This window comes from Chiloscyllium plagiosum, unplaced genomic scaffold, assembly GCF_037043375.1.
Source record: "Chiloscyllium plagiosum isolate Xiang-an unplaced genomic scaffold, Cpla_swu_hap1 HiC_scaffold_38, whole genome shotgun sequence".
In the NCBI taxonomy this organism is placed as follows: domain Eukaryota; kingdom Metazoa; phylum Chordata; class Chondrichthyes; order Orectolobiformes; family Hemiscylliidae; genus Chiloscyllium; species Chiloscyllium plagiosum.
In genome coordinates, this window is record NW_028270176.1 from 25,101,123 (window position 1) to 25,112,901 (window position 11,779).

Here is an 11,779-nt window from a genome sequence, read left to right on the forward strand (position 1 = left end):
AGTGGCCTAACCAATGTCCTGTACAGCCACAACATGACTCCCAACTCCTGTACTCAATATTCTGACCATTAAAGGAAAGCATACCAAATGCTGCCTTCACTATCCTATCATCCCCAAGTTCAGCACTGACCCTCCTCCAGCAGACACTATGAAACAGTCAAGCGAAAAGCCTCTAGCATGAGTTTTGCACATGTCAGAGGATACCCATCGTTGTTGGGTGCACAACTTTCACAGATGGTCTCACTGCCTTTTTATTAAAATTGAATAGGAACCAACATTAGAACGTGTCCTTCTATAAATGTGCTGAATTCAACAGGAGAGGCAAAGAGGGCCTGCTGACAGATTGCATGAGCAATTTGGAGCAAGACCATAATTTCTAAACTTGGGCAGAACACCAAATTTAGTGGCTGGAAGGTGGCACAACAACGGGAAGACATTAGTTAACTTGTGGAATGGACAAATCATTAATACATGCAGTCCAATGTGATCAATGCGAGGCTGGACATCTTGACTAGTTGATATGATTTTCTCCCTCACCTCCCTCAGCATTCTGGTATTGATCTCCTCAGGACCTGGGGGACTTCATGCTTTTTTAAGCAAGAGAACAGAAGGCTGAAAGGTGACCTCCTTGAGATTGTTGAGATACTGAAAGGTTTGGATTGTGTGGAGAGAACATAACACGAGGCTGTCACTGTGAGGCAGTGGTGAAAAAATCCAACTAAAAATGGCAAGAGGAACCCTTCAGCAAATAGAATGCGGCGGCACGGTGGCTCAGTGCCAAGGATCCGGGTTCGATCCCAGCCCTGGGCGACTGTCTGTGTGGAGTTTGCACATTCTCCCCGTGTCTGCGTGGGTTTCCTTCAGGTGCTCCATGTGCAGGTTAGGGTGGATTGGCCATGCTAAATTGTCCCATAGTGTCCAGGGATGTGCAGGTTAGGGTGGATTGGCCATGCTAAATTGTCCCATAGTGCCCAGGGATGTGCAGGTCAGGGTGGATTGGCCATGCTAAATTACCCATAGTGCCCAGGGATGTGTAGGTTAGGGTGGATTGGCCATTGCTAAATTGCCCCATAGTGTTCAGGGATGTGCAGGTTAGGATGGATTGGCCATGCTAAATTGTCCCATAGTGCCCAGGGATGTGCAGGTTAGGATGGATTGGCCATGCTAAATTGTCCCATAGTGCCCAGGGATGTGCAGGTTAGGGTGGATTGGCCATGCTAAATTGTCCCATCATGTCCAGGGATGCGTAGGTTAGGGTGGATTGGCCCATAAATTGTCCCATAGTGCCCAGGTGGTAATAAACAATAGGTTCAGGAGTAGGCCATTCTGCCCTTCGGGCCTGCATCCCATAGTGCCCTGGGATGTGCAGGTTAGGGTGGATTGGCCATGCTAAATTGTCCCATCGTGTCCAGGGGATAATAGACAATAGGTGCAGGAGTAGGCCATTCTGCCCTTCGGGCCTGCATCCCATAGTGCCCAGGGATGTGCAGGTTAGGGTGGATTGGCCATGCTAAATTGTCCCATAGTGCTAAGGGATGTGCAGGTTTGGGCGGATTGGCCGTGCTAAATTGCCCCATAGTACCCAGGGATGTGTAAGTGACGTGCATTAGTCAGGGGTAAATGCAGGATAATGAGTCTGGGTGGGATACTCTTTGGAAGGGGCAGTGTGGACTTGTTGGACAGAAGGGCCTGTTTCCACAATGTCGGGATTCTAATTCTAATTCTAAAAGAGTTAGGATGTGGCCATGTGTCCAAGCAGTGACGGCCACGGCTCATGCTGTTGGGAGAAGTGCTGCATCAGGCACAGAGGACATGAGAGAATCTCACAGATCCAGCAAGACACATGGAGACGAAAAGGGGGGCTACCTTTCGAGTTCGGTATGACTCTTCCTCAGATCTAGGAGGAGCACAGAGCTTTTACATGCAGTGTGAGGAATAGCCCAAAGGAGCAATCTGCAGGGCAGTGATGGAAAAGAGCCGGTGGGGGTGGGGGGTGGAGGCCGAGGGGCTCTATTTGGAGCGACCTTTCAAAGAGTTCACACTAGGAGATAGTGAGAGTCGATAAAGCTTGTAGCTGGAAAAGCACAGCAGGTCAGGCAGCGCCGAGGAGCAGGAGAGTCAACATTTTGGGCAGGACATTTCATCAGGACTGAGGAGGGGGAAGGGGGCTGATAATTAAAAGGTGGGGGGGAGCAGCTGAGGGGAAAGGTAGGAGGTGATTGTGATCGGTCAATGGGAAGGGTGGAGCAGATAGGTGGGAAGGAAGATGGTCAGATCAAGAGAGTGGTGCCGAGTCAGAGGGTTGGATCTGGGATGGGGTGGGGAGATTTGGAAACTGGTGAATTCTATGTTGAGGCCATGTGGTTGCAGGGTCCCAAGGCGGGAGTTGAGGTGTCCTTCCCCCTGCTGTTTGTGGGTGGCCTTGCTTAAGCAGTGGAGGAAGCCCAGAAAGGGCATGTCATCAGGGGGGTGGAAAGGGGATTGAAATGGCTGGCCACCAGAAAGTGGGGTTGGTTGGTGCGTACGCACCAGAGATGTTTCCTAAACCGTTCCACAAGTTTGCTCTCGGTCTCTCCAAATCAGAGGAGACCACGTCGAGAGCAACGGATGCAGTAAATGAGGTCGAAGGATATGCAAGTAAATCTCTACTGAATTTGCAATGGTCCTTTGGGGGCCTTGGACGGAGGTGAAAGGGGAGGGGTGGGCACAGTTTTCTGGCAGCAAGGGAAGGTACTGGCTGTGGAGAAGGGGTTGATGGGGAACGTGGACCTAACAAAGGAGTCGTGGAGGGAACGTCCTAATGGAACGCAGATAGGGGTGGGCAGGGAGATGTATTTTTGGTAGTGGGGTCTGACTGTAGGTGGTGAAAATGCTGGAGTATGGTGCGCTGGATTTGGAGATTAGTAAGGTGGATTGGGATTTGATCCTTGATGTGGTTGAGGGTGTAGGAACCAAGAGTGGAGATGTGGGAAATGGAGGAGATGCGATTGAGGGCTTTGTTGATCGTGGGGGAGGGGAAATTATGACCCTTGAAGAAGGGGGACATCTGGGATATCCTGGAGTGAAATCGCTCTCCTTGGGAGCAGATATGGTGGAAGCAGAGGAATTGGGAGTAATGGATCGTGTTTTTACTGGAAGGGAGATGGGGAGTAAGTGTAGTCAAGGTAGCAGTGGGATTCCGTGGGTTTGAAGTAGATTTCCAGTTTGCCAGAGACAAAGATAGAAAGGTCCAGGAAGGGGTAGGAGGTGTCAGAGATGGTCCAGAAGAATTGGAGGTCAGGGTGGAAGGTTTTGGTGATATTGATGAACTGTTCAAGCTCCTCATGAGAGCACAAGGCAGCACCCAATACAGTTATCAACGTAGCAGAGGGAAAGTTGGGCGATGGTGTAGCTGTGGTAGAGGGACTGTTCCACATGCCCTGTGAAGAGGCAGGGGGAAAGGTGGGAACCACGTGGGAACCCACAACCAACATTCTGGTTTGTAGGAACTGGGAGGATTCAAAGGAGAATTTGTTGAGGGTGAGGAGCAATTCTGCTGATCTAATGAGAATGTCGTTGGAGGCAGACTGTTTGGGTCCCTTCCTGTAAAAACACGATCCATTACTCCCAATTCCTCCGCTTCCACCATATCTGTTCCCAAGGTGAGCGATTTCACTCCAGGATATCCCAGATGTCCTCCTTCTTCAAGGGTCATAATTTCCCCTCCCCCACGATCAACAAAGCCCTCAATCGCATCTCCTCCATTTCCCACATCTCCACTCTTGGTTCCTGATGAAGGGCTTTTGCCCAAAACGTTGATTTCGAAGCTCCTTGGATGCTGCCTGAACTGCTGTGCTCTTCCAGCACCACTAATCCAGAATCTGGTTTCCAGCATCTGCAGTCATTGTTTTTACCAATTTGAGATAAGCAGAGATGAATTCAGTAGGGCAGGAGTAGGCAGAGACAACCAGTCGACTGGGGCAGTCAGGTTTGTGAATTTTGGGTAAAAGATAGAACCGGGCAATGTGGTGTTGGGGAACAATGAGGTTGGAGGTTGTGGATAGGAGATTGCCTGAGGTGATGAGGTGGGGGTTGGTGTCAGAGACAATGGCTTGGTGATGAGAGGTGGGCTCATGGTCAATGGGGCAGTAGGAGGAGGTTTCAGCGAGTTGATATCTGGCCTCAGCAATGTAGAGGTCAGTGTGCCGTCCAACCACCGTTGTCCTCTGGTTTGCTGGTGAGGTTGGGGTTGGAGCAGAGGGAGTGGACAGTCAGGAGGTTGGAATGGGTGGAGAGGTTGATTTCGCAATGGCAGTCGGAGATGCAGAGGCCGAGGGAGGGTGAGAGCCCAGTACAGGGTGTCAAAGCAGACGGAGTTTGTTGGAGGTGGGAGAAGGGGTCTTCAGAGAGTGGGTTGGAGTCACGATCGAAAAGGTAGGCATGGAGGCAGAGGAAAAAGAGGTGAGTACCGTGGAATTCGTTGACATGGGGGTGTAGTGGAATGAAGGTGATTCCTTAGCTGAGGACTGATGGTTCGTCAGTACTGAAATAGTTCCTTCTGTGGTTTTCTCTTTCATAGAGGTGAATCAGGGGTACACAACCTGAACTCTCTGAGTCTTCTAAAGGACGCAACAATATGGCCATGGGAACGTATCACTGAAACGAGCACATATCCCTTCAGATGTGACACCTGTCCCTAAAGTTTAGGGAGGGAATCCTGGAGGTCAGGGCTATCAGACGGCCAGAGATGGACCCTATGGCTGAGGGATAAGAATCGGGGATTGGAGGGGGGTTACAGAGATAGGGAGGGTGTACAGGGATTGGAGGAGGTTACAGAGATAGGGATGGATGCAGGGATTGGAGGGGGTTACAGAGATATGGAGGAGATACAGGGATTGGAGAAGGTTACAGAGATAGGGAGAGGGTACAGGGATTGGAGGGGGTTACAGAGATAGTGAGGGGGTACAGGGATTGGAGAAGGTTACAGAGATAGGGAGGGGGTGCAGGGATTGGAGGGGGTTACAGAGATAGGGAGGGGGTGCAAGGATTGGAGGAGGTGGCAGAGACAGGGAGGGTTGTAGTGGAAGTGGAGGTCACAGAGATAGGGAGTGGTGTGGGAGCTGGAGGAGGTTACAGAGATAGGGAGGGATGTAGAGTCTGGAAGGAGTTACAGAGATAGGGAGGGGTGTAGGGTCTGGAGGGGGCTACAGAGATAGGGAGGGGTGTAGAGGCTGGATGGGGTTACAGAGATAGGGAGGGGGTGTAGCGGCTGGAGGGGGTAACAGAGATAGGGAGGGGTGTAGGGGCTGGAGGGGGTAACAGAGATAGGGAGGGGGTGTAGCGGCTGGAGGGGGTAACTGAGATAGGGAGGGGTGTAGGGGCTGGAGGGGGTAACAGAGATAGGGAGGGGTGTAGGGGCTGGAGGAGGTTACAGAGATAGGGAGGGGGCATAAGGATTGGAGGAGGTTACGGAGAGAGGGGGTGTAGGGATTGGAGGATGTGGCAGAGATAGGGAGGGGTGTAGTGGCTTCAGGGGGTTACAGAGATAGGGAGGGATTGTAGGGGCTGGATGGAATTACAGAGATAGGGAGGGGTGTAGGGGCTGGATGAGGTTTCAGAGATAGGGAGGGATTCTAGGAGCTGGATGGAATTACAGAGATAGGGAGGGATTTAGGGGCTGGATGGGATTACAGAGATAGGGAGGGGTGTACGGGCTGGAGGGGGTTACAGAGATAGGGAGGGGTGTAGGGCCTGGAGGAGGTTACAGAGATAGGGAGGGGTGTAGGGGCTAAAGGGGGTTACAGAGAGAGGGAGGGGTGTAGGGGCTGGAGGAGGATACAGAGATAGGGAAGGGTGTAGGGGCTAAAGGGGGTTACAGAGAGAGGGAGGGGTGTAGGGGCTGGAGGAGGTTACAGAGATAGGGAGGGGTGTCAGGGCTGGAGGAGGTTACAGAGATAGGGAGGGGGCATAGGGATTGGAGGAGGTTGCAGAGAGAGGGGATGTAGGGATTGGAGGATGTGGCAGAGATAGGGAGGGGTGTAGTGGCTGCAGGGGGTTACAGAGATAGGGAGGGATTGTAGGGGCTGGATGGAATTACAGAGATAGGGAGGGGTGTAGGGGCTGGATGAGGTTTCAGAGATAGGGAGGGATTCTAGGAGCTGGATGGAATTACAGAGATAGGGAGGGATTTAGGGGCTGGATGGGATTACAGAGATAGGGAGGGGTGTACGGGCTGGAGGAGGTTACAGAGATAGGGAGGGGTGTAGGGCCTGGAGGAGGTTACAGAGATAGGGAGGGGTGTAGGGGCTAAAGGGGGTTACAGAGAGAGGGAGGGGTGTAGGGGCTGGAGGAGGTTACAGAGATAGGGAGGGGTGTAGGGGCTAAAGGGGGTTACAGAGAGAGGGAGGGGTGTAGGGGCTGGAGGAGGTTACAGAGATAGGGAGGGGTGTCAGGGCTGGAGGAGGTTACAGAGATAGGGAGGGTTGTAGGGGCTGGAGGGGTTTACAGAGATAGGGAGGGGTATAGGGGCTGGAGGGGGTTACAGAGATAGGGAGGGGTGCAGGGGCTAAAGGGGGTTACAGAGAGAGGGAGGGGTGTAGGGGCTGGAGGAGGTTACAGAGATAGGGAGGGGTGTCGGGGCTGGAGGAGGTTACAGAGATAGGGAGGGGTGTAGGGGCTGGAGGGGGTTACAGAGATCGGGAGTGGTGTAGGGGTTAGAGGAGGTTACAGAGATAGGGAGGGGTGTGGGGCTGGAGGAGGTTACAGAGATAGGGAGGGGTGTGGGGCTGGAGTGGGTTACAGAGAGAGGGAGGGGTTTTGGAGCTGGAGGATGTAACAGAGATAGGGAGGGGTGTCGGGGCTGGAGGGGGTTACAGAGATAGGGAGGGGTTTAGGGGCTGGAGGGGGTTACAGAAATAGGGAGGGGTTTAGGGGCTGGATGGAATTACAGTGATAGGGAGGAGTGTAGGGCTGTCGGAGGTTACAGAGATAGGGTGGGGTTTTGGAGCTGGAGGGAGTTACAGAGATCGGGAGGGGTGTAGAGTCTGCAGGGGGTTACAGAGATGGGGAGGGGGTGTAGGGGCTGGATGAAGTTACAAAGATAGGGAGGGGTGTAGGGGCTGGAGGAGGTTACAGAGATCAGTTTGGGTTTTGAAGACAAGGTAATGAATTCATAATGCAATGTTTTATAGACAGGAACCAGTGCATACCAGTGAGCATAGTCTGATGGTTAAATGGGACTTGGTACAAGTTTCTCTGGCTCACTGCTGAATTAATTCCCAATCATAGCTGGCTCACTGCTAAATTGGTTTCCAATAGCAACGATCTTTTAAAAAGATTTCTAACCATAAACCTGTCTGAGCTGACAATGCCATTACCTTGGAGAAGTGAGAGCAGGAAGTAAGACTTCTGGAACATAGTCTGTTCACAGTTATTTCATCGGCTTCTCCTTCTCAGGCTCTGAAAGGGAAAGGAGTTAATGAGAACTCACATCTTGACCATCAGCTCTTGGGAGATCAGATTGGCTTCAGATAAAGTGCTCACAGATTACTTACATTCCCTGGGATGGTAGGGACTCTGCAGAGTGATAGAAGGCTTCAAGAAAGTGAAACAATCCAGGACTTGCATTCGCCAAGTGCCCATTGATGCCACACAATATCACTAGTGCTGTGCATGAATGGAATGGTTTTTAATTGTTTTGTTGGGAGAAGTTTGGCAGTCAATTTACACACAGAAAGATACCATGACGAACAATGCAATACTCTGCACGGTCTTCCATGACCTGCAGTTAGTTAATGCTTGGTTCATGATTTGCTTCTCGACAAAGAGGGTACCGTGGAAAATTTCACATCTAGCTGAGGGGGCAGAATGAATCAGTTTCCAAATGATCACATCACTGAACAGATACACCTTTGCTCAGCACTGACCGACCGACAGAGCTGCACTCCAATAGCACTTGATGTTCAACGCTATCCAGGAAAAAGCAGTCTGTTTGATTGGCATCGCACCCACAAACATTCACTCCCTCCACTACCGATGCTCAGCAGCAGCACTGTTACTACTGCAAAAATTCACCAAAGATCCTCAGGCAGCACCTTCCAACCTACGACCATCTGGAAGGATAGGGACAGCAAATACATGGGAACAAGGTCCCCTCTGATCTACTCACCGTACTAACTAGGAGATATATCACCATTCCTTTGGTATAGCTGGGTCAAACTCCTGGAATTCCCTCCTGAAGGACATTGTGTATCAACCTACATCACATGGACTGCACTGCAGTGGTTCAAGAATCACAATCATAAGCTCACAATCACCTTCTTGGCGTCTCGGGTTGGGAAATGAATGCTGGTCCATACTCGGTGAGTAAATCAATGAAGCTCCCTCAGCACTGACCCTCCGACAGTGCGGCGCACCCTCAGCACTGTCCCTCTGACAGTGCGGCACTCCCTCAGCACTGACCCTCTGACAGTGCAGCACTCCCTCAGCACTGACCCTCTGACAGTGCGGTGGTCCCTCAGCACTGACCCTCTGACAGTGCGGTGCTCCCTCAGCACTGACGCTCCGACAGTGCAGTGCTCCCTCAGCACTGACCCTCCGACAGTGCGGCACTCCCTCAGCACTGTCCCTCCGACAGTGCGGCGCACCCTCAGCACTGTCCCTCTGACAGTGCAGCGCTCCCTCAGCACTGACCCTCTGACAGTGCGGTGGTCCCTCAGCACTGACCCTCCGACAGTGCGGCGCTCCCTCAGCACTGTCCCTCTGACAGTGCAGCACTCCCTCAGCACTGACCCTCCGACAGTGCGGCACTCCCTCAGCACTGACCCTCTCACTGTGCGGCACTCCCTCAGCACTGACCCTCCGACAGTGCAGCGCTCCCTCAGCACTGACCCTCCGACAGTGCGGCACTCCCTCAGCTCTGACCCTCTGACAGTGCAGCGCTCCCTCAGCACTGACCCTCTGACAGTGCGGTGGTCCCTCAGCACTGACCCTCCGACAGTGCGGCACTCCCTCAGCACTGACCCTCCGACACTGCGGCGCTCCCTCAGCACTGACCCTCCGACAGTGCCCACTCACTCAGCACTGTCCCTCCGACAGTGCGGCACTCCCTCAGCACTGACCCTCTGACAGTGCGGCACTCCCTCAGCACTGACCCTCCGACAGTGCCCACTCCCTCAGCACTGACCCTCCGACAGTGCGGCACTCCCTCAGCACTGACCCTCTGACAGTGCGGTGGTCCCTCAGCACTGACCCTCCGACAGTGCGGCACTCCCTCAGCACTGACCCTCCGACACTGCGGCGCTCCCTCAGCACTGACCCTCCGACAGTGCGGTGCTCCCTCAGCACTGACCCTCCGACACTGCGGCGCTCCCTCAGCACTGACCCTCCGACAGTGCCCACTCACTCAGCACTGACCCTCCGACAGTGCGGCACTCCCTCAGCACTGACCCTCCGACACTGCGGCGCTCCCTCAGCACTGATCCTCCGATAGTGCGGCACTCCCTCAGCACTGACCCTCCGACAGTGCCCACTCACTCAGCACTGACCCTCCGACACTGCGGCACTCCCTCAGCACTGACCCTCCGACAGTGCGGCGCACCCTCAGCACTGACCCTCCGACAGTGCGGTGCTCCCTCAGCACTGACCCTCTGACAGTGCGGTGGTCCCTCAGCACTGACCCTCCGACAGTGCGGCACTCCCTCAGCACTGACCCTCCGACACTGCGGCGCTCCCTCAGCACTGACCCTCCGACAGTGCCCACTCACTCAGCACTGACCCTCCGACAGTGCGGCACTCCCTCAGCACTGACCCTCTGACAGTGCGGTGGTCCCTCAGCACTGACCCTCCGACAGTGCGGCACTCCCTCAGCACTGACCCTCCGACACTGCGGCGCTCCCTCAGCACTGACCCTCCGACAGTGCGGTGCTCCCTCAGCACTGACCCTCCGACACTGCGGCGCTCCCTCAGCACTGACCCTCCGACAGTGCCCACTCACTCAGCACTGACCCTCCGACAGTGCGGCACTCCCTCAGCACTGACCCTCCGACACTGCGGCGCTCCCTCAGCACTGATCCTCCGATAGTGCGGCACTCCCTCAGCACTGACCCTCCGACAGTGCCCACTCACTCAGCACTGACCCTCCGACACTGCGGCACTCCCTCAGCACTGACCCTCCGACAGTGCGGCGCACCCTCAGCACTGACCCTCCGACAGTGCGGTGCTCCCTCAGCACTGACCCTCTGACAGTGCGGTGGTCCCTCAGCACTGACCCTCCGACAGTGCGGCACTCCCTCAGCACTGACCCTCCGACACTGCGGCGCTCCCTCAGCACTGACCCTCCGACAGTGCCCACTCACTCAGCACTGACCCTCCGACAGTGCGGCACTCCCTCAGCACTGACCCTCCGACACTGCGGCGCTCCCTCAGCACTGATCCTCCGACAGTGCGGCACTCCCTCAGCACTGACCCTCCGACATTGCGGCACTCCCTCAGCACTGACCCTCCGACAGTGCCCACTCACTCAGCACTGACCCTCCGACACTGCGGCACTCCCTCAGCACTGATCCTCCGACAGTGCGGCACTCCCTCAGCACTGACCCTCCGACATTGCGGCACTCCCTCAGCACTGACCCTCCGACAGTGCCCACTCACTCAGCACTGACCCTCCGACACTGCAGCACTCCCTCAGCACTGATCCTCCGACAGTACGGCGCTCCCTCAGTGCTGACCCTCCACCAGTATTGTGCTCTCTGTCTCTCTCCCTACTGTTGTACAGCACGTTCTTAGTAAACAATGTTTCTGCATCAGCATGCATTATGGAGTAAACCTCATGCTCTGCTGTTTCATCATCCCTTGAGCTATAACAATGTTCTGTTCAAACACAGACTTGAGTCTTCATAAAAATGTTTGAAGGCATCAATCATTGGAATTTTTTTTTTAAAAGGCACATTATCCACAAGGGATGATGTTAACAGTGGGAGTGAATTCCCATCAGTATGTTACTTACCATGCAACTGTTCAGCTGCTGGCTTGGGAGTGACCGCTGTCCCAGTCTTTCGTGGACTGAATGCTGCCTTTCTGTGCTGTTGCCTCAATGTATTCCTAGTGAGGAAAAGTTGGTGTGTTGCTGCCAGTCAGATGAGGAAGTAGGAACGAATTGAGAAACTGCACTTTGATAATTTAAGGAACTGTTAAGGCTTGTGTGTTGACCCAGTGTGAAAATGACTGGAGCAGCCTGGACATGTGTTGAGAGGATTTCAGGAGATGAATGAGCTCCTGTATAACAGGCTGTAATGGGCTATAATAGTCTTCAGCATTTCCTGTATCACAGGCTCAAGGGCATGAAATGATCCTCCCAGTCCTTACGCAGCAGCTTTAGTGCTTGTGGGTTTCTGTGAGTTAGCCGATAAAACATGGACCATTGAGCGCTTGTTTTTGTATTGAGTCAGATATCTGGGAGATCATTGACAAAATAAAAAACAATCCTCACTAATATGAGCTCTTTGACTTTCATATACAGTCTGACTTGTATACTTCAATTACTATATAGTTAGCAAATAGTTAACTGACTGACTGCTAGACCGTTTCCTGATGAAGCGCTTTTGCCTGAAACGTTGACTCTCCTGCTTCTCAGATGCTGCCTGACCTGCTGTGCTTTTCCAGCACCACACTCCCGAATCTGATCTCCAGCATCAGCAGTCCTCACTTTCGTCTGACTCCTAGACTGACTGACTGCTGCCAAAGTGACTAAATGATAACTACTAATCGAAGAAATGGACATCTCTTATACTACAGCATCACA

General features: G+C 53.4%; 1 protein-coding gene across 1 annotated transcript in view; it reads right to left on the reverse strand.

Moving 5' to 3' along the window:
- Positions 1-11,093, reverse strand: part of LOC122544263 (sialic acid-binding Ig-like lectin 13) — a 32,790-nt gene extending 21,697 nt beyond the window's left edge. Inside the window, exons 1-2 of the mRNA XM_043683340.2 lie at positions 10,985-11,093; positions 7,356-7,437 (exon numbers count right to left, since the gene is read on the reverse strand). Of these exons, the coding sequence (XP_043539275.2) occupies positions 7,356-7,395 (40 nt within the window). The 5' untranslated portion in view covers positions 7,396-7,437; positions 10,985-11,093. The remainder of the gene's footprint in view (positions 1-7,355; positions 7,438-10,984) is intronic.
- Positions 11,094-11,779: the final 686 nt, after the last annotated feature.